This window comes from Aplidium turbinatum, chromosome 8, assembly GCF_918807975.1.
Source record: "Aplidium turbinatum chromosome 8, kaAplTurb1.1, whole genome shotgun sequence".
Classification (NCBI taxonomy): Eukaryota; Metazoa; Chordata; class Ascidiacea; order Aplousobranchia; family Polyclinidae; genus Aplidium; species Aplidium turbinatum.
Genome location: NC_137479.1, coordinates 30,229,284 through 30,252,885, shown reverse-complemented (window position 1 = coordinate 30,252,885; position 23,602 = coordinate 30,229,284). Strand labels below are relative to the sequence as shown.

Sequence of the window (23,602 nt, the reverse complement as noted above, 5' to 3'; positions counted from 1 at the left end):
GACCACTTTACCGGATAGGAAAATTTACTGGTAATTAAATGGTGTATGTGTAGTTTTGAGCTGTTACAGGAATACTCAAGGTACATAACTCGGTCAGTCTGTCCACAAACAACAGTTTTATTTGATGAAAAGAGCAAAACTTGGACGTTTATTCGAAAATAAGTTCATGGTTGGCTTATGTTGTTGTGCATCTACACCTACGTTGTGTCACATTGGAGGTATGTTCCCAAAAAAAATTATGGAAAGAGCACAAGTGTGGACACTAATGGGGACTTTTTTTCCCATTGATGTTGTCTGACATTCAACATTTGGGATTTATGTCGTCTACCTCCACGTGGTGGATCCTGGTAACTGGAAACTTCCCAGGATAATGACGACAACCAGAAGCAGAAACTGCAAGAACTGCAGGTCACAGACAAAGAAGTCTGATATGCGTGACACCTCCCTGAGCATGTGCCCTCGTTAGGGCAGGTATATTCTAACACCGTAAGGGAAGGCATTACGCTGCTGCAGCTAAATGTAGAAGGCCTAACAACAGCCAAAATTTTGGTCATTGAACATTTGATCAACATAACTGCCAAAGCCACTGTCATCCTACTACAAGAAACACACGCAGATATTACGTCTTGAACCTATCATTGAATCTCAACTACCGAAGGAACAAGCTGGTTTCCGTCATGGACGATCTACTGTACTGTACGTAACTGACGGCCAGCTTCCTTGTTGTTTGAGGTGGAAAGGTGTGATAGTGGTTTTAGCTGTGCTGAGTTTTAGTCTCCAGTTGTATTAGGTATTGTGAGATCAGCTTCATATCCTCGGTGAGGACATCCTCTACCTTAGTCCAATTTTTGTTTGTATATAGTAGGGCCAAGTCGTCTGCATAGCTGTACAGTGTTGACTTTCTGAAGTTGTACTCTCTTCTCTTCAGCTTCCATTTGTGCTCTTTTTTCTTCAACTTCTGCTTCACGTTGAGCTCTCTTCTCTTCAGCTTTAAGTTGTGCCCGTTTCTCTTCGGCTTCAAGTTCTGCTTTCCTTATTTCACGAACAGCTCTTTTTTCTTCTCTTTGGTCAGCTTGTCGTTGAGCTTTTCGGTCCATTATCATACGATAATCTTCTATCACAAAGTGGGACTTCTCATCGCCACTCAGGCCCATTAGTTCAGCCATGCCATGTAAGTTTTCAATCATCTCGGTTTTGACAATATCTGTTATTTTGACTACTTGTTACGATTTGTCATTAGATTATCCTTTGATTTGTCGGATATCCTTTGATTTTTTCCGAACGAGCCCCAGAATGTCACAATCTGTTTCTACCTCTTACACCAAAGAGACTTTGAAAAGATTGATGACATAGTTTATAGGGATATCAGACGTTAAACAGTCAGATAAATGATCGAATAGTTGTACTTGTGAGATGAAATCCTTGAAATATAACGAACGGTTCACCACTTCCAGCACGTAAAGAAATCAAATTCTGAATATTAAATGTCTTGCAACAGCTACTTTACAATTGGCAATAACTTCCACCTTTACAATCTGTTCAATACCATTTACCAGGGCTTCCCAAACTGGGGGTCGCGTAACGAACTTCAGGGGTCGCAGAGAGTGTACCAATTTTACTCAAAGTACTGAATATTAACATTTCTGTGCAAGTCATTAAGTGTATTGAGAGTCGCGCACTCAGTAGCCTACGCGTATATGTTCGCAAATTGATTTGGTAAAACGGAATCGGAATTTAAAACCCTTTTATTGCAATGTGAAGTAAGATGGCTTTTAAAATTGGAAGCTAAAAAGAATATATTAGTGTTGAAAATTGAATTCGTAATTTTTCTAACGAAAAAAAATGCAGACTTTGCCCACCATTTTGGCAATGACATCTGGTTCTTGAAATTATGCTATTTATCAGAAATGCATAAAAAACTGAACGAACTTAAGTTGTCCCTCCATAGAGAAAACATCTATGTTTTTACTTTGAAATCTAAAATTAAAGCGTTCATCAACACATTAAACATCTTGAAACAAAAAGTTGAAAATGATTCATTTAAAATGTTCTCATTTACTGAAAAGTTTTTGGTTAACAATGATGTGAAATCAAACGTTATTAAGCCTTTGGTTATTAAACGTTTGTCAAATCTGTTGAAACAGTTTCAGAAGTATTTTCTTCCAAAATTGGACAATACCAAATTATATTAAATTCAAAGCCTATTTGCAACTCAAAAACAAAGCAGCTACAGCCTACCGAGCAATTCTCTCAAAAAGATCTTACTGATCTATCTTTTGACTTAAAGTTTAAATTTTGTGGAAATTTATAAATTTTATGCAAAACACCTTCACACTTTTTGGCTTAACGTTAAAGCGGAATATCTACCATGACCTGATTCAGCAGTAGGCCTAACCGCACTCCTGTCGTTTGTTTTGACGTATTTGTCTTGAAAATAAATTTCCAGCAGAGGAAACTGAGGCAAATGTTGGGCTCTCGTTGAGAGGATCGCCTCACCAATGACGCAATTACAAAGATCAGTTAAAGTCTCCCTCAACCCAGCAAACATTGATCTAGAATCGTGGGAACAACTTGCCAGTGATAGGTCAATCTGAAGGAAGAGAACGAGGGAAGGCACGGAATTTTTTCGAAAATAAAACAGGATGCAAAAGGTTCAGAAAAAATAAAATATTAGAAAAAAAGCTAAGACAACCACGTTCCCAACTCTCCATACAATTCCACTGTAGACTAGGCCTCCAAAGCCACGTATGACTTGAAAACAAAACCAATGCTTAGACACGAGCTGGAGCCTACGATGACAATTTGTGCGAGTCAGCGTTTTTAACATTGATGAACAGACACCATCAAAAATAAGCAACGTTGAAACCGGCTTGGGACCAGCATTAGCCAATTGAGCCACGGCTGGACTTGCTTTGTAGTAAAAAGCGTCACATTCATATCCATCTGAGTAAATGTGTTTGGTTCTTTGTTTTGTTTCTAGTAGGCTGCGTGTAAACTGTAAAGTAACAGTCATTGAGCACCGTTAGCTTGTTTCAAGTTTTCATTTGAAAACCTTTCCATCAATATCACAAATGTAGGCTATATTTCGCACTATTTATCATTTTAACTGTGAAGGGTCGCGAAAAATTTTAGGAGATTAAAAGGGGTCGCAAGCAAAAAGTTTGGGAAGCCCTGTCGTATACAACTCTACAATACAATCATCTACAACACAACTCTAATAATATCAACTGTCAATTTCTAATCCCTAGAATACACAACTCTAATCACAACTATAATAATTAAAATCATACAAAAATCACACAGGTATTTATAACAGGTTTGCTTGGACCAGAAGCTTCCACAGACTAGGGTAATATTACATCACAAGAAGTCATTCTTCTGGTCAACAAGTAAAGTGACGTTTCGAGAATCGTACGTAAACAACAACTTCTAGAAGCTACAGTTTCGCAATAACAGATTGCGTAATTAAGGGTTACTATAGGTCAGTAATCGATGAAACACCACAACCAAACTACACAATTAAAATAGTCTAAAACAGTAATGTGGCCTGCCGTCCAAACTACGCTTAATGATTGTGGCAGACATATTGTACAAAACGACAACTCATAAAAAAGAAAACGTAGTGGATTAATATCCTCAACACCATTAAACTATTCGGATTAAATAGGAAGGATTGATTTAATTTATAGTTAGTATATTTTTGGTTCACTGAGTTTGTTTCACTTTTTGACGAAGTAACAGTGTTATTTATATTTATGTGATTCCTCAGCTAAGAAGTGACGGAGAGTGTTGTCTGTGTCACATAGATGAAGAAAATCTGGTTATTGTGTGGCCTTCGCCTCGCCGTGTTTCTTCAACAAATCTTTTTAACTTACAAATATATTTCTGCATTTCCTCAACTTTTGTTAAATTATCACTTTTGCATATTGATTTCAGCTTTTGCTATGTCAACTATTTTGTAATTTTGATGTTGTTTTCTAATGTAGTGAAGCCGCTACAGTCGAATGAGCTCGTTATCAAAGCAAACGTTTGATATAATTGAAAGTTTTAAGTCAGCATTAAGTTTAAACCAGTAACGTGTTTAAATTTAATTTACTTTCGATTTTGTTGTAGTTTACTTAACTTGTTAGTTGTTAGTTTACTTAACGTTAAACTATTAATCCTATGTAAACCGTTGAGGTTAAACGTTATCCAGCTTCACTGTGACAAGACCACCTGCGTTTCTGGTACAGACGTTGGAATTGATTGCATTCGTAATCACGCGTTGCAATCAATCAGCGGTGTTTCTTTGTTGGAATATATTGAGCTGCTCTCATAGTTTAAGATGAGTAAGTATGATAGGTTAGTACGTTCTACTTTGTTTGCTAATATTACTGTGTTTTACAGTACGACAGTACGTCTGTCACTCTCGCTCAAACTTATTCCATTTCTTTTATATGTTTTAAAATACCACAGACATAATTGGCGTCGTCGGCAGGATTCGAACATGCGTGGTAAAGCAAATTCACGCTGTTCATCTTTATTCTGACTTGACTGATCATAAGTTTCATTGCAAAATAAATCCACACAGTGGTTTGCAGTTGTGTTCTTTGTTAGCAGTGTCTTTATAAGACGAAGGTACAAGTCGTTATGCTGTGCTTAGTATATAAAGTATCCACTGCCGAGTACCGAAAAAAAAGTTGTTCTGAAACGATGTTGGCTGCTTTTCACCTCCAGTCGTGACACGCTTCCCATAGTTTCTGTGACCCTGATCAGAGACAAAGAGTTGCTCATATATACACAGAGTAAGACCCAGGGTGTGAGTTACATTGCACCATCCTCCATTGGCTACCAACAACGTGGGTCTAATGTCGTCATACTGCACTATCCCATGCCACTAGTTTCAAATGTTTATGGTAATTATTTAGATAAATTAAAGTAAAATGGATTCTATTCGAATAAGGACCTTCTGATGATCCGTTTAGGTCAGTGGTCTTCAACCTTTTTTACAAAATCGCCCCTTTGTTGAAAGTGCGGGTCCAAATCGCCCCCTCAAACGAGGCCTCGAAATTAACGGCGGCCGTGGCCGCCGAAGGGTTTAGAAATAGGGTGGAATAGGGTGATTTACTGATTAGTTGGACTGTATTGTGCACCGTCTTCATGGCGTTCAATTTAAAAATGGTTTTCGATTTCGTCATTTACTCGACAAACCTCCTAAGAACCTTGAGTTGCTAAGCGATTTGTTTCCGACGGCCCTCCCTAATATATAATAAGCCATCCGCTAACGCTATAAGCAGCAAACTTGACATATTCTTCGTTTCAGGTCATGGCTTCAATCTGCTCTGCACAAATCAGTTAGTTTTTGAAGTGCAGTACCCTACGACAAATAAACGTCCGACTTGCAAGCTACCGATTGTCGAACGAAATTACCACGTGCTTGATCAGAGCACACTCAAAATCGCGCAGGCACACACGCATTTGCATTGCAACAAACGACTCAAACCTGAGTCGAACAAACCAAAAAGTAGTTTAAGGATCCAGAACGATCTTGATCGATAATTGCGCTCGGCCTTACCAATCGCCCCCATACACAGTAATATCGCCCCCCAATTTCAAAAATTGTACAAATCGCCCCCGCAATGGCCAAAATCGCCCCCTGGGGGGCGATATCGCCCCCGTTGAAGAACACTGGTTTAGGTGAAACAGGCTGTTAAGGATTCAGATAGTAATAACTATAATTGATTTAATGTTAACTAATATATGAAATTATGAATCTGATTTATTGAAAAACTTCGACGCACTTAGTGTTTGCATTTCTTCAGAGACATCATTTACCGTACATTTCAAAACAACGCATTACTGATGCGTCATAAAGTTCATCACTCACAGGTTTCTTAAGGCTCGAGATTTTCTTCGACATCGTAGATAACGTATAGCTACTGAGATGACAACGACACAGATACAACTCCTTGATGTTGGCGGCGGCATCGGCTAAATATTCCGCCACTTCATCATCGATTGCATTGTCACTGAGATCAAGCTTCTCAACCTGCGATTGCATATGACGTACAGATTATAAAACGCAAAATATCAATCATTTAATTAATCAACATTGTTTAACACCTGGCATATAATTCCAATACTAAACAATAAATACTATTAATACTACAAAACGTGCTCTATGCCAAGCAAAAAAGCCAAGCAGAGAAAATTACATCAAATAGAGGTTTTAGAAAGTAATAACTATATTTGATGTAATTTAAACATTAGATGTCGACAAAACCTGTTAATCTAACCGCATGATTTAATTTTCAACTGGATAAATAAGAAGATGTGTGACTAAAACTTATGCCATCCCTCCATCACTACCGAAATAAGGAAAATGGTGTACGGAGAAAATAACGCACGAAAACAACAAAGTGATAGTAATTCTTTCTTTTTTTCAAAAGATAATGTCTATGTCACAATCAATGTGCAAGGCCTCGCATCGGGCTGCTTTGCGTCTTGACAGAATGTGCTGTTTTCATTATGGAATTTTGAGCGATGTGTTATTATCGGATATTGACCTGAAGTAACCTTTGAATGAGAAATCTGTATTATGTAACGTATTTCCAGAATCGTCTGTAAGCATGCAAATCTGGAATGTTCTGTTGTTTTTCATAATTTCTGAGCGTCGTTTGTCATGACGTCATAAGGATGTTTACCAGTAGATGTACGATTGCAAAATATTTATTATGTAAGAATCTTCTACCCTACATGACATTCTTCAAACTTCTTTGAGCTTCTGCTTGTTTACATTTAATGCAACTTGACAGAACAATGAGTGATGTAACATTGCGTAACCTTCTCGAAGTTACTATACCGAGAAACCTTCTATAAATAGTGGTGTAATCTGCGTAATGATGATTATGATGATTATTATGATGAGTTGATTATTATGAGTTGGTGATGAGAGGTCATGGTTGTAGTAGTAACAGTTGTTAATAGACGCAAAGATTATTGTTGATCGAGAGTTGAAGTATTGAATACGAGTAAAGCAAAGTTGATGCTAATATAATTTCTGATTGAAATTAGAATCGTATGAGAAGCTGTGAGTGGATCACGTTAAACTCGATCAAAAGCCGCAAGCGTTGGAATCTATTGCTGTTTACTGTTACTTTGATTAATTGCTGGAAGTGGTGAACCATTCGTTGGAGTCCTTCAAGCGTTTTCATATATATCATTTCATTAGAACTATTCGACATTTAATTGACTGCTTTTCGGTTTAACCCATTAAACTACGTCATTGAACCTTTCCAAGTCTCTTTTCTGGTAAGAGATAGAAAGAAATCGTGACAGTCTAAAAAGACATTTTAACTACGACAGTGGCCAATGTTTTGATCTTAAGGTACGGATCACAGCCTGGTGATAGCCATCACTTTATTTCATCAAAGAAATCGCCTGAAAGTTTTCTAGCGACATCCGTGGTCCAACAAACTTATCCTAAGTCAGAAATGTTTATGCTGCATTTTTACAGACAAATAAAAGAAAATTTCCATATGAAATGATGTACAAATAATGACAAAAAAAAATCGTCCAACAAATTGTCATCCAGCAGATAACAGTATACGGATGACCATAAAATGCGGTAAACTTGCAAAGTATCCAGTAAACGTACCACATGTATAAAACTACAATTTATGATCATTCAGGTCATTCCTGCACAACACTATTCAGATTCCCTTCTCGTTGCAGAGTACGCACAATTCCAAGATTCTATGCGTGTCGGTTTTTCTTTACTGATGGTCGCATTATGACGATTGGGTGCCACCTGTCACACATGTCAATTCCTTACGAGCAAAGTGTTTATATGGTAAACTTTATTCATGATGTTCAATTCATCTGAATTCTAATTTGACTGACAATAATTTTTGTGCAAAATAAATACATGTACTATAATTTGCTATAAATTGTGCTCTGCATAAGTAGTGTCGTCAAATAAGGAAAGTCCTAACCATTCTGACATATTTCCAACTGAATATCCTGTTTCGGTATCAATCATATTATAACGTTCGCGCTTTTGTCGCTTCAACCTTTTTCTAGACCTCTGCTATCTTCTTCTTGTTTAGAATGAAAAGTTGTTGTTTTTTGACTACGTTACATGGGGTTGAGATGTCTGGGCATTCCTCAAGCAGCCACTTGATGATGCAGTTGTCCAGCGTTGACAGAACAAGTGCCCTTAATGGTGTAAAATTCGAGCAATGATAAAGTGTGTGGTCTGCAGTTTGCTTTTCTGAACCACAGTAGCATACAACAGATGCTGATAGGCCCCATTTGTACATCATGGATCCGAAGCGCCCAATGCCTGTGCGGAGACGATTCAGCCGTACCCCAGGGATATCTAGAGAAGGGGATATGAAGGCTCGCAGCGATTGCCTTATTTTCATGACACTACCAGGGCGGTTGTTTGTAGTGCTTTAAACATGTGGTTCTTTTTTAAATTAGAGAAATTTTTGTAGTGCAGCTGGTACAATGAGCTACAAAAGACAGTTAGCAAATGTTACGTAGAGCATATTTAAAGAATACTTGTTTACAAAGACAGTTGAAAAGTTACCAGTAAGCTGTTTTTTTTAACAAAGCCTTTGCAGTAGGCTAGATGTAAAGCAAGTATATGGGTAGTTGAATTAACAAGCAACCATGAGCATTCTGTGAATATCCAGGCCTGATTCTAATAACGCAATGCAAGTTATCATAACAAGATTTATTAAACTACTATCGGTGCCAATTGTCATTTTACGATAAACACAGATTATTTATGATAAACAAAAGCCCTTCTATTGTCAGACGTAATAAAAGCCTTCGTATCTCCTTCTTTAGATATCCCTGGCCGTACCCAAGCAGATTGGCTAAGCCGCTTCCCTGATGGCTATATTTGGGATATACCGTATTTTACGGACCAAAAGGCGCACTTTAAATTCTTTTTTTTCCTCATAAATTGATCGTGCGCCTTATGGTTCGATGCGCCTTATGTATGGATCAAGTGCGGTAGTGCTTTATTGCCTACACTCAAAACCAGTACCGATATACTATTATATACGGTGCGGTGCGCCTTATGGTCCGGTGCGCCTTATAGTTCGGTGCGCCTTATGTATGAACAAAAAACTAATCAAAGCAATTTATTGACAGTGCGCCTTATAGTCCGGTGCGCCTTATGGTCCGTAAAATACGGTAATGTTTTTCGTTGTGATGGTCAGAAAAAAAAGAACTTAAATGATATTCGGTGTTCACTGCCTAGCACCGTGAGAGAAAAAAGTCTAAAACTTCATCAGCTGCCTCTGCCTTTCATGCATGCTTAGGGTACGACCACGCACTGCGGAGGAGATGAGTGCTATACATCTACACATATTCAGAATATTATCTTATCAAAATTAGCGGAATTCCACATCCATATCTAAATCAATTGTTGAAATAGCTCAAATCCAAATCCGGTCGTTGACACCAAATCTGGGTGAATTTAAATCCAAATCCATGTACATTGTACATCCTTGATGCATGCTTAGAGTGTGGCCCCAGACCAAGACAGCGGAGATGAGTGCCTTACAGCATCTTCTATGGGCTACCAACAATGTGGCTCCAATACCGTTGTGCTGTTTCATGACCATAATTTTCTACTCCTCAGCAGAATACTGTGCATCTGTTTGGTGCTGCAGTTCTCACTGCCACAACATCGACACTGCCATCAACAGCGCCCTGCGCACAGTGACCGAATGCCTGCGTCCCACACCATCGGACAACCTTCCCATTTTTGCTGGCATCCAACACGATGAGCTTCGTCACGAAGAAGCCAGTCTGTCTCTCGGTCGACGGGCATTGACCCCAACCATCTTCTCCATCCCAAGATCTCTGCTCCCGCAAGAAAGCACCCCGTTGACTGAAATCAAGACACCCATTCGTGCCAGCCGCTCAACTTCTGATCAACGAAACTGATGGACAAGACATCTCTTCGGCTACTTGGGCGGACCATAAATGGAACTCAATGGAAGTCAAGCACCACCAGACTCCATTCGTTCATCCCTGACAGCGACACCCGTCCCATCGGCCTAACAGTACGGAAACAGGCGTGGGTACGCCTCAACGTCTCCGTACGGGCGTCGGGCTTTTCCGGTCAACCATGCACCAGTGGGGAATGGCTTCTTTCTCTACTTCAGTATGTGGTGCTGAAGAACAGACCGCAGACTACATCATCAACGATTGCACCATCTTCAAGCCTCCCAATGGAGTGGAAGGTTTGCGTATCTGGATGATGAAACAAAAGACTGGCTGCTCTCGAGTAGCCTTCCAGCTTAGTCTGGGAACATCATGAATCTGGGGTGGTAAAAGGATAGACCCACGGCCTCAAAGGCTCACACCACGACGACGACCATAACTTTCGAATAATTATGGGAATTATTTAAATAAATTCACATTCACTAATTTGCAAATATCTGTTCTATTCAAATGCTTTGATGTAGCCTATTTGATGATTGCATGTCTTCATATAAATCAGTTACATGTCAAAACAATACTTTGCTGACAGCTCATAAAGTTCATTACTTACAGTTTTCTGAAGGCAAGAAATTCTCTTTAAAATCATAGATAACGTGTAGCTGTTCATTTCACATTCACGCAGATTCAACTCTTCGATGTTGGAGATTGCATCGGCTAAAGATCCTGCCACTTCCTCATCGATTGCATTGTCACTGAGATCAAGCATCCCAACCTGCAAAGAATTAAGACGTTAGTCAAACAAATTGCATTTCTTCATAGAAATCAATAACATTTCATAACAACGCATTACTGATAGCTCATCACTCACAGGTTTCTGAAAGCTCGAGATTTTCTTTAAAATCATGGTCAATGCGCGGCCACTGAGGTTACAATGACACAGATACAACTCCTTGATGTTGGCGATGGCATCGGCTAAATTTTCCGCCACTTCATCATCGATTGTATTGCAATCGAGATCAAGCAGCTCAATCTGCGATTGCATATGACGTAAAGATTATAAAAAGCAAAATATCAATCATTTGATTAATCAACATGATTTAACACTTGGCATATAATTCAAATATTAAACAATAAATATTAAGTGATAGTACGGTATTTTTTTTTTCAAAGATAATTTCTAAAAAGACATTTTCAACTACCGACAGTGGCCAATGTTTCGATCTTAAAGTGCCTCTGACAGGAAAATAAATTTGCTAAATTTACCTAAGATACCAAAAAGATGACACTAACAAACTTTTCTGACCAGCAAATCGTAAAAAATATCAACAGGCTACTAAGTTACACGCTTGCAAACTTTCGTTGACATCGGCGAATCTGGCACTCATTCAATTGCGAAAATAAAAACGGCAACAGCACTGTGACGTCACAGTAAGCGGGAAGGATACATTCTTTCTCTGTAATGACTTGGTAAAGTATGGTACGGCTACTGCAAAACGTGAATGTGTGGGGCTCTGTTGATCTAAAGCATGCGCAAATTAAGAATTACCGAAATGAAAAAGTGAACTTATTATTACTATCAGGTTTCGATCAAATAGGTTGAGTTTACTTTTATCAAACAGCATCTCAATTCAATTGAAGTTGCAGTTTCATAGGGCTACAATTTTCATACTTTTTTATTTGTCCTAATCTGGCTATAGCCATTTGCAGTGTAACAACAGTAGGCACAAACAGCACCTTTGATTTATGGTTGAAGCAATGCCTACAAATTGCTGTTTATGTGACATTGTCAGTGACAAAGACCGTGTGCTTTCTTTCCCACTTTCCCACAAAACAAGGTAGGCCTACTGAGAAGAAAATGATCAAAGTTTTCTTCAAGTGTTCGAAAGTGGGATGGGCCGTACAAAACTAGTCGTATATGTTCACTTCACTGAAGATGATTTTGTTAATACCACTAAAGTAAAAATGCCTACAGGCATGTGTTGGAGTGTATACTACAAGGTGATGCTCTCGGAAGCAACAATCGGATTGTGATGCCGTCATGCATTGTTTGGCGAATCCGAAACAATTTTCCAGATCCAGATGGCCGTTACACAGGATTTCAATGGCCAACTGAAGGCACATTATGAGAGAGAGAGAGAACTTTTATTTATTTTTGAATAGTGATGATGAATTGAATATGAATGATGATTCGTACAATTTCTTCATTTTTCACTTAAAGTATATTTTAGGTTTTGTAGGAACGTATCCAGTACAGTTTTATTAAACTGCAAAAAACAATAAATCTTCGAAAAAAGCAACCGCTTGTACCAACTCCGACCAAACTGTGATCCACCAATTACATCTAGGAAGCGTTTGTTTTATCCGTTGCTAACGACGTCCACTTAGGATGACGTAATACTGCCAAAGTCGTCCCAGAGCAGTGAAATATGGAGTTTCGCCTGTGGTGGCGCTGCGGAGCAGTCGTTTGATTAAATTACGCCCTAATCAGTCGAGCTACGAGGTTAAGATTAAAAAGTTTGCTAAGTGTAATTCTGCGCTAGGAAATGCTTTAAAAAGTTACTATACTTGGATCCCACCTGTCAGGGGCACTTTAAAGATCTCTTAAGCGTAGTGAAATGAAAATAGAGAGTTGTCTTAAAGTTGCGGATGAGATGATTGACTGATTGTTTCCAAGAGTGATGATTAATAAGCCAATGAGGGTTGATTTAATTTTTAATGTCGGATTCAGCGAAACGTCATCCTTTCAAGTAGAAGTGAAGGAACAAAACTTCAGCGTAACCTATACCTAAAAGTTTACTACAGGCTATTGTGTTGTTTCTTTGAGACATTTAATTGTAAAATAGGAGTTTGCTGTAATGCTCGTATACCTAACCAATGTATTATTGTTTATAGCCGTCTCAGCAATATGAACTTGTCTCTACAAGGTCGTAATGTGAAAGTTAGTGAGGTTCAATACATGGGTGCTGTACTGTTTGTCAGTTTATGCGCTGCAGTGCAAAAATATACAAAACCATGCATGTCACTGAATAGCTCTTTTCGTTTAACCCTTCAAAGATTAGTGGCACACATATGTACCACAGGTTAGACTTGTTTCAAGTTAAATACTTTCAAATTTTTTAGCCTCTCGCATTGATTCCAATGGATTTGACTATGAGAAATCCGAAAATGACAACTCTTTTGCTCTCCAATTATTATCTAACGCGCTTCTGATAGCTCACCAATGGTGCAAAATCAGTTTCTGGATGTTTTTCTGTTAGAGTAAACCCATTGAGAATTTCAAATAAGGTGTATAAATTGCCTGAAATAAGCAGGATGCCTTTTCATCACTAGTGGCGATAAGTGTTGTCCCTTAATTCCATCCACACTTCCCAAAATCATGAAAAACTTTCAAAGATTGGTTTTACACTGGTGAGCTATCAGAAGGGCATTTGACGAAATTGTTTTGTGTTGAATATAGAGTTTCACCACCATAACCATGGCAACAGGTCAAAAATTGGAGATTTAGGCAAAAAAAATAGACAATGGTCGTCAATTTGTTGAAATGTTTAGGGCTCTTGAGGCAAGGTATTCCTGCATCTCAAAGCAAAATTATTGTCACTTTTGGATTGCTCATAATTAAGACCATGGGAATCAGTGCGAGAGGCTAAAAAATTTGAAAGTATTTAATTTTGAACAAGTCTAACCTGTGGTACATATGTGTGCCACTGTTCCTTATTGGGTTAAACATTGCGTTTTTTTCATATTTTATGTTTTGAATAGCAGTACTCAGTACATTCTAGCAATTGTCTTTAGCTTAAAAGTACAAAACATGAAAAGACTGCAAAAAGTTTGAGTAACATCATGTAACAAAAATTTACTTGTGTCGCTTTTTAGTATTTTTAAAAAAATTTGCTGTTGAGTAAAACGTGTTTCTAACATTTTTTTAGTCACAAGTGCCGTTTAAAAATATTTTTTCTATTTTTTTTAACTTACACCATCTTGTTGTTTTCAACCATCAAGTTAATTTCAACTTCCTGTCTAAAGTTTCAAACTCACAGGTTTCTGAAGACATAAAATCTTCCTTGAAATCTTAGTCAATGCGTAGCTACTGAGTTGACATCTACTCAGATCCAACTTCTTGATGTTGGCGATGGCATCGGACAGTAATGTAGCTACTTCTACGTCATCTATTGCAATGCCACTAAGATCAAGCTTTTCTATCTGCAAATAAATATGAATAATTAATACAGTATATGAAAAACATTAAACACAACGAAAAGCAAAATATCAAATATATAATTGATTAATCAACACTTGGCACCTAATTCAAATATTAAAAACGTCAGAAAAAACAACTCGTATGGTCAACTAAATTAAACAAAATAGTTTTAGCTTGCTGTAGCAGTAAATCTTCAAAGAATATGAGTATGACGCACAGCCACACTTTGAATCTTGTTGCACTTTCTGAGTTTTTAAATTCTTATGTGCTGTATTCGCGCTTTCATAACAATTGTTTATATTTCAAAGAAAAACATTTTTTTCACCAAAAATATGTATACAAACGAATAACTAGAACTAAAGCCTTCTTCTGTTTCAAAAAATCTCGAAGTACATTTATTTTTAGAGCTCTTCAAGCGGTAAACTAATATTCGCCCATCTGTATTTTAATTTGTACGATAAATGGTATTAAATACCGGACAGCCAACTCGGCTGGATATCTGACAAGCGGAGTGTAAAACTGTTGCCAGATATTTTTTAAATTTTTAGACAAAATATTATTTTGGCATTTTTAAAGTAGTAGTCGCCCAAAACGTGCCCGTAAATAACTATTTTAAAACTAATCTAAAGCAATTTTATTATTCACTTATCAAACTATCATATTTTTTGCAAATTTAACCTCTCTTGTGCATAAAACTTATTACTTGAAAAATAATTACCGGCTTCAACACTTAAAACATGAAGCTTTTTATTCCTGAGGTGTATTTTAGTTTTCTCAGTTTTTTTTTGCTCTTATATGGTTAGAAATATACTTTTTTAAACCTGCAAGTTTTATTTAAGTTTTGTACATAAATTCACATTCTTATTGCAAAGTAACACAATATATTATTACCACAAAAGAGTGCTCAATCCTCACGGATGAATCTCAAGCGCAACTCTAAGCAGAGCAACAAACGAACAATGAGATGGAGCTCCAAGTGTACACCACAGTGACTGCAGGCGTAAAAGTAAAATAAGCAGACAAAGCTGAACATCACCACAACATTTAACATCATCCGTTAAGTCGGTTCCGACTCTCGGTCACTCAGTAAACCTTCTCCATCCACAGCTCTCGATTCCTCACAACCTCCTTCAGCTCTTCCATGCCCATCCCATGTCATTTGTCACAGTATCGAGCCATCTTGTTTTGGGAGGACCCTTCCCTCTTCCTCCACTGAACAAACTTACCATGAAGTCTTTTTCCAGTTATGTGCTTTTCATTATGTAGCCAAAATATGAAAGTTTCTGTTTGACTATTCGAGCTTCTAGGGATATGTCCGGTTTAATTTGGTTGTTGTTTTTGCTGTCTGTCACGATTTCTTTCTATCTCTTACCAGGAAAAAGACTTGGAAAGGTTCAATGACGTAGTTTAATGGGTCAAACCGAAAAGCAGTCAATTAAATGTCGAACAATTCTACTAGTGAAATGATAATCTGACTTCTTGAAGAACTTTAACGAACGGCTTCTCAAATAACTCTAATTTCTGCATCAACTACCAATCCACAACTCATAGCACAACTCTCATAATCAACTCATAATAATCACCATAATAATAATTACACAAACTACACCATTATTTATAGTTGGTTGTTCAGTCCAGTAACTTCGAGAAGGTTACGTAAGGTTACATCATAAAGAACCATTGTTCTATCAAGCAGCATTTAAATGTAAACAACAGAAGTCTCTAGAAAGTCACGTAGGGAAAATGATTCCAGAAAACACGTTTTACATAATACAGATTTCGTAATCAGAGGTTACTTCAGGTCATAACCGATAATAACACATCGCACCAGAATTCTACAACCAAAACAACACGCTCGTTGAAGATACAAAGCAAGCCATCGCGAGGCATTGCACCTTGATTGTGACACTGTCCAAAGAACTCGCAGAATCCTTCTCCAACACCATAATTCAAAAGCATCAATCCTTTTTCTGTCTGCTTTGTTCATTGATAAAATTATAACATAATGAATAAAAATAAAATCAAAAAAACTTTTTCGACTATGCATATATCTGTAGTCTTTTTCAAGCCTTTAAATAAAAAATTACATATAAATAGTAGAGAAACATACAGGAAACAACGAAATATGATCAAATTTGAGCATTGAGAAACTGCTTATCCTGCTCACATACGAAATGATTCACAACGGGTCAAGCATTTGATAGAGGAAAAATTAAGTTCAGAGAAGTGTCGAAGCAGATTGCGCAAGATGGACGGAAGCACAACACGTGACAATTTAATCAAAGACGGTTAAGAAACAGGAGGCTCCGCCGGCAAGCAATTGTCTGTTAATCCCTGGGTTGGAAGATTTAATAATTAGTATAGTTATGGGAGAGAGTTTTCTTTCTTGTACCAAAGACAGGCAAGACACAACAATACAACAGGGTTGAGCATTATAACAATATATTTTACATATTTACAAATAGTTTTAACAGTCGAGCGTTTTCGGCTTCAGCCCTCATTAGAAATCTGAAAATATTTATAAAAATGCAATAAATTTCAACTTCTTGAAGGTAACCTAACTAGCTAACCTTGGTGTCGAACTCAGACAAACAATTACGCATTTTGAAAGACCCCAATGAAAGTTTATTATTTGAACACGAATGCAGGTTCGAATATGATTTTTAACAGCATTATTTTTACTACCCACTCTTGTGGCTAAATGTTGCGTGGTCATACCAATGTGTGTTAAGCTCGCATCATCCGAGCAAGTGAACTGATACACGACATTAGAACACAGGCAAAAAAAGTTTTAGATTTCAGCTGAAAATGGTAACCAGCTTCATTGTAAATGTTGAAATCTTTCCAGATTGTTCGTAATCGTTTGTCCGAGTTCGACACCAAGATTCACGAGGCACTAATTATTAAATCTTCTGACCCAGGGCTCAAAAGGCAATTTTGTTTGCCGGCGGAACCTCTTATCTTTTAACCGTCTTTGATTACGAGTCTCCTACAAGTCAGCAGTTGTGAACTGAGCAAGCGACAACTAGGCAAGTGACAACTAAGCTAGCAACATTTGAGCAAGTGGCTGAAGTAGGTAAATGATGAAACTGAGAAAGTAACAATTGAGCAAGCCATAACTTGGCTTGTCACAAGTCAGCAAAATCAGTTTGACAACCGATGACCAAGCAAGTCTGAAGTAAGCTTGTATCTCATTTCTGACTTGGCAGTAGCTGTAATGTAATTGTTGAGCTGTCGCATGTCGAGTGGTCCGACGACCTTTGATTACATTGTCTCGTGTTGTGTTTCCGTCTACCTTGCTCAATCTGTTTCCACAATTTTCTTCTCAACTTAATTTTTCCTCTATCACTTGACCCATTGCGCTGCGTAATCATTTACAGTAGTAAGTGAGCAAGATAAGCAGTTCTCAATGCTTGGATTAGACGGGTCTGCTACTATTCGGTGAGTCCGATTCGGTGAGTCTGATTCGGTGAGTTACTAACTTCTAACCCCTAACCCAAACCCCTAACCCTAAAACGGCAATGATAGTTAGGCTATGGTACCCGATAATTAAAAAAAAAAATTGAAAAAATCCCCCGTTAAGGGATCGGACTCACCGAATCGGACTCACCGAAACGGGCCATTCCGGGATTAGACCATATTTTTTGTTATACTGTATTTCTCTCTAGTATTTCTCATACATGTAAAATTATTTTCTTTTAAAGGTTTGAAAAGGACTATGTGCATAATCAAAAACGTTGTTATTTAATTTTTTGTTTTTTTTTGTTACAATGTTAAATGTTGTGGTGTTGCTCAACTTTGTCTGTTCACCTGTATTTCAGTTACGAGTTTTCAATTATAACTGAACATTGCGTTAGACGTTACTTACCATGTTTGGCAGATTGGCCAGTCCTTTCAACAACCTCTGGAAGCTGTCTTGAAGAAAATTAAGACTCCTGTACCTATTAGCTGACAGTAATAAGGACTTATTCACTCTTTTCATCACATAAATTAAGCTGGATACATCCGTTGGAAGTATTGATCCTCTGAGTTGTATAAATGAAGGAAAAAATTCAGCTACAGCTGCATCCAACTGTGGATCACCTGCTTCCTGGATCCATGAGCAAAGTTGCATTAGTAGAGATATATCAGAAGCTGGAGCTACTTTCTTTATTAAGTTCGCAACCAAGTCGTAAAGTTTCTTCTTTTTAACATCCAAATCCTTCACTTTTCGAGAAGATAAAATTGATGACATTTTCTTCCTTGTAGCAGGATGACAAAGTCCAAACATAAACTTACTCACAACCTCCCACAATGGCTTGGTGAGATCATCAATATCAAGATCAAAGTTATCCACTGGCAATAGAAACATAGCATTCACAGCAGCAAACAATTCCTGCCAAATTAAATGGCTGAAACTGCTTCGTTTGTCTCCATCCAAAATAGAAAAGCTAATATTTTCCTCTGCAACAGTGTGAAGAAATGATTGGAATACATTCTTACTTATGTCAGCATTATCAATATCAACCTCTTCAAAAATGATCTTCCGGTGTAAAAAACCACTCCATGCAAGGTCAGCAAGTTTCCAGACTTCGATGCTTTGTCACGAACATGGTCGGTTCTAAGAAAATGATGAAGCGCCTGGACAAATATGTCAGTCAATGATCGCACAGTTGTTTGGCTGTGTTTGTTTTCTGCCATGGTAAGAACGCCAAAGATAATAATGCATTTTACAGGAACATATAACGAAGACGAAACATCAGGATGATCAAGTAAAAACTTTTCTATCTTTTTGAAGTTGTCTTGGCAAATTTGTTTTCCTAGTTCATCTTGAGAGGTTTTGTTCAAGCCAAGAATATCAATCGCAAAGTGAGGTCGACAACTTTGATGGAGTTCAAAAAATTGTCTTGGTCGTGAAGTTACAAGTTTCTTGGCCAAAGGAAAAATCTCACCAGAAAAGATTTTCCTGACAAACACATCAGGTTTACAGGATGTTTGAAGAGTGTCTCGATCGTTTCTTTCTGGCAATCGATCAGTGTTTGCTTCATCTAAACCATCGAATAGAAACACCACGTTTGGATTGGTTTGAAGTTCATCGATCCATGAACTCGATATTTTATCAAATTTAGAACCAACTTTCAAGTCACACCCAGTGACAAGTAAGCGAAACAGTGTTGATTCACTTAAAAAGTTAACTTGGCGGAATGGAATGACAAAGATGTATTCAGTGTTTGGTAGAACGTTTTGCTTCAAAATGAGCTCAATCAATCTCTTAGCAAGCGTGGTTTTACCAATTCCTGCTTGACCAATCAAGGCCACTACGTTACCATAGCGACGAACGTGATCGGCACGAGCTTCTTCATTGTTTGTTGTGCAATTGGCTTCATCAGTAGCAAATTGTAAGGCTCGGTCAAACATATCTTCAAGTGAAATGTCTCCTTGACAAGGTCTCATAAACATTTTCTCAAAATCCTCTCTTCTGTTATAATGACCTTCATCATCAAGATCAGGAAAAGACCATTCAACTCCTTCTTTGAGTTCCAATCGTTCAAACCTGATGGCAAGCTCCAGTTTTATTGGACGTGTGATTTCTCCAGAAATTTGTTTTGCTCGTGTTGTCAGGATTTGCTTTAAGTCTGTAAAAACAATAATTAATATTATGACGTTAGATTACTTCTGCAAGTAAACTTGTTTCAACAATGTTTGATGTAGGAGACGTGGCGTGTAACAACCCGCTCATACACAGCTGTAATCAAGACAGCGACATCCTGAGCACTGTAGTGGTGGGGATGACCTGAAAACGAGGCCTATATTCTAGCGTAGTAGTTCACCGCAGTAGAAAACAATCAATTGTCACCATCAGAACGTAATAAAGAGGCTGACCGCTATGACACCAAAATTAAGCCATGGCCGCCAATGAACAAAACGCAAAGCTGCAGAACAACAATCAAACTGCCCACTAGGAAGCAAACTTACAGACTAACAGTAATATGAAAAGTTATACCCACACCAAGACATATGGTAAACTAATATACTGCTATACTGACATCTGATTCATTGATGGTCGCTTCAGCTTAAGAGAAACCCGTCTTGATTAAAGACATGCTGCTCAGAGCATGCAGCACGGCACATTGATTGCAGAATGGCATGTAACAAAATGTGAAAAGAAAAACAGACGCAAAACCATGTACTCTGTGTATCGATGCCCCAATTGCGAAAATGCAATCAAGCACTCTATGGCATTCCAATCTTGAGAATAATAGAAAATAGAGGAAACGCAGAAATGACCGATGGAGAGCCTGCAGGGACTACACAGGCTCCAGAACAACAATGGAAAGCGACATCAAGGAACGTAAAAACGACATAAGGAAAGCTCACAGGAGCTACATTTAAACTTCGATGTTTTCTTTTCATGCTTTTTTAATGAGGTGTAACTGACGCAATGCGTGTCACGTTGATATGGGTCCACGTCGTTTAGGTGCAGACATTTAGCCTTCAGCTAAATAGGTGCTGTGCACTGTGGCGTCAGGATATTTAGGTGAGGCGCATTGTGGCGCCCGGTCATTTAGGTGCTATTCGGTGTGTCAAATTTATCAGACATGCTTGATTATGCGACAGTTCTCCCGGCTTTGTTACAAAGCGAATATCACTTTGAAACATATCAGTGTGCAGTGCCCGATTATGCAAGTAGCCTACAGCCTAGAACCCATTTAGCAAGTTCTTTTGTTTGAACAGGTGCACGAGGTGTAAGGATGAAGATTCTTATTAAACAATAAATGAATAGAGCTTCGGTAGACAATTTGTCTTGTTGAACCATAGGCATACGAAGCCGAGCAACGTGATCAGGTTTAACATCTTCAAGTTTATTACATTTACATAAACACAAAACCACACAACAAATTAAGTACCGGTATCAAACGTTTTCGACATCACAAGATGTCCTCTTCAGAAATAATATACATACAACTTTACTACATCTGAATAAAATACAATGGTTAACAAAATCTATAAACAGGAAAAGACAAAAACTGCACAGTACTTCTGACTAGCTCAAACTCAACGATATATGCTCCACGAGAATCAAAGGTAACTGCATCAAAAAGTGTTTAACAGATCACATGATATGGTAGAAAGGCAAAGTGCGAAAAAACTAATTTTAAAATACAAAGAGCAAGAAAGACGAGCCGCAAGCAAACAATTGTCTGTTCAAAAGTGGATTGTGTCGTTTTATGTACAAGGCTTCCAAGATCTTAGTTTGATACTCAGACCTGCCTCTGGACATGATCTCAAATTGCTTGATAGAAACGTTATTTTGGGATTCTGTACATGAGAAATGTGATCTTTAATTGCACTTTTCTGTATAGAATTCAAATTCAGGTGTTCCCTAGCTCTAGTCGACAAATGTCTTGTTGACATACCGAAATACCGATGTATGTCAGGCTTGCATCACGCAAACGGGTCTGCTACTATTCGGCGAGTCCGATTCGACGAGTCCGATTCGACTAGTCCGATTCGGCGAGTTCCCTATTCGGCGAGAGCCTTTTTCGGCGAGTGCCCTATTCGGCGAGTTTTTGAAATTTTTGAAAGGAAATTATCGGGTACCGTAGCCTAATTATAATTGCCGTTTTTACATAGTTTTAACGTCGCTAAACGTTGAAATTGTGCAGAAAGGAATAAAAATAAAATGTTTGAACTATTAAATTAATTCGTCATGTCAGTTCAGTTGTTTTTATTTCTGACCATCATATGAAAAACAATACACGTCAACATAGCAAATGTGTAAAAAAGGTAGAAGCGACAAAACGCGAATGTTAAAACGTGCTTGTGACCGAAGTAAGTTATTGAGTTGAAAGAAACATACGCGCCGACTTCAGGGGGGGCCGGCGCCCCCCGTAAATTTATGGTTGAAAGGCAACAAAAATGGTGATGACAAGTGGTGTTTCAAATATAAAACACTTCGCGAAGGAGATTTAGATAATTTAAACGGACTTAAAGAATGCCAAAAGCAAGAAAAGCCTACGTTGCTCTTGCCAGCAAAACAGCAGCTCGCATGGCTATCTCATACGTATGGAAATTTCAAAGTAGATGGTAGAGTACTGCTGGAATAGTCACGTAACTATTCACTGCAATATTAAGTAAACCAGCTAAATTAGACGGCTTGACGCGCTATTTTCAACGAGATCGCCCCGCTGTGAGATCAATTATGATTCAACAGAACGCATTGTTTTTGCAATGTGTGAGAATTAAATCGAAAACCGATAAAAGAAAAGGTGTTTAATGGTCTTGGTCGCAGATATTGCCTGCATTAACGACGTCTCTTACCGCTATTATCACCTAGCTAACCTGTCATCATTGTTTTATGCGGCCGCTAAGGTTTGACATCGACTTTAACGATCATGGAATGTTACGTAATAATAAGAACGATTATATCCTACACGCAAAAATAAAAAGATGATCTCCTCTTTCTGTTTTGTCTCGTGAGCTTTGCATATTGCTCAACAAGTGCATAAAGTTTAGAATTGACAAGAAATCATTGAATTTGAAAATTAAGTTTGAATCACTGCAAATAAACGTATTCAAAACTTTCACTTAAGCCGACGCGATTTCACAATCCGTAATCTACGTCGACAATGATTTTTAGTGCGTTCATTTTGAAAATTGCTGAGCTGAAGACAACAGCTTGTCCCGTGTTAGTTGAACTTGTCTTTTTGAGGTGAAAATCACTTGCGAACATCTCGACCTTTACTCGAGTATAGCCTACTGTATTCAATAAAAGACTATAAAGACTTTCGATAAAAAACAGAAGAGAAAACACTTCGCCGTTGTCAACGCTTTGAAAGTAAGTAATTAGCGAAACGAGGTTAATAAAACTGATACCGGGTTTTCACTCTGCTTGAGATCATGATTTTTTGCGTTTTATTTCGATAACTTCACTGTCTTTATCGTTGTTGTTCACTCGCACGAAAAGGAAATGAATCGGCTTGTTTTCCAACAGTTCCAATTATGAGCTAACAATATCAAAATTTTTATGACTAGGCGTACTGCGTGCGTAAAACTAATCCTTTCAAGCAGCGCTTCTAATAAATTCGGTTTGCGACCTATTTGTTAATATAAACACGACACTAAGCTTAATCAAAGACTATTTTAATTGAGTAAATAGCGCTATGGTTATGACGTTATCACCTTTCTCGCCCCCAAGGTTTTTTGAAAAGTCGGCGCCTTTGGAAAGAAATTTGGCACGGTCGCAACACCTTCAGAAAAATTTAAGATATGAAGGGAAAATAAAACAAAGAAAATGCTACAAAAAAAAATAAAATAAATCATGTTTATGTCTGTAAGTTAGCACTTTTGAATAGTTAAAATGATTAGTTTGGATCAACAAATGTGTGGCCTACAGCTTGGATTAAAAGAAATTATCGGGTACCGTAGCCCAGTTATCCCAACCAGCAAAAATTTCCGTTTTTACATCGTTTTAACGTC

General features: G+C 37.9%; 2 protein-coding genes across 2 annotated transcripts in view; both read right to left on the bottom strand.

The window, feature by feature from the left end:
- Positions 1-18,591, bottom strand: part of LOC145775954 (NACHT, LRR and PYD domains-containing protein 4-like) — a 30,764-nt gene extending 12,173 nt beyond the window's left edge. The window contains exons 1-5 of the mRNA XM_082587364.1: positions 18,012-18,591; positions 13,981-14,145; positions 10,814-10,975; positions 10,556-10,717; positions 5,867-6,028 (exon numbers count right to left, since the gene is read on the bottom strand). Coding sequence (XP_082443490.1) covers positions 5,867-6,028; positions 10,556-10,717; positions 10,814-10,975; positions 13,981-14,145; positions 18,012-18,494 — 1,134 coding nt within the window. The 5' untranslated portion in view covers positions 18,495-18,591. The remainder of the gene's footprint in view (positions 1-5,866; positions 6,029-10,555; positions 10,718-10,813; positions 10,976-13,980; positions 14,146-18,011) is intronic.
- LOC145775953 (uncharacterized) overlaps positions 18,495-23,602 on the bottom strand; it is a 46,286-nt gene continuing 41,178 nt past the window's right edge. The window contains exon 4 of the mRNA XM_082587363.1: positions 18,495-19,758. Within this exon, the coding sequence (XP_082443489.1) occupies positions 18,626-19,758 (1,133 nt within the window). The 3' untranslated portion in view covers positions 18,495-18,625. The remainder of the gene's footprint in view (positions 19,759-23,602) is intronic.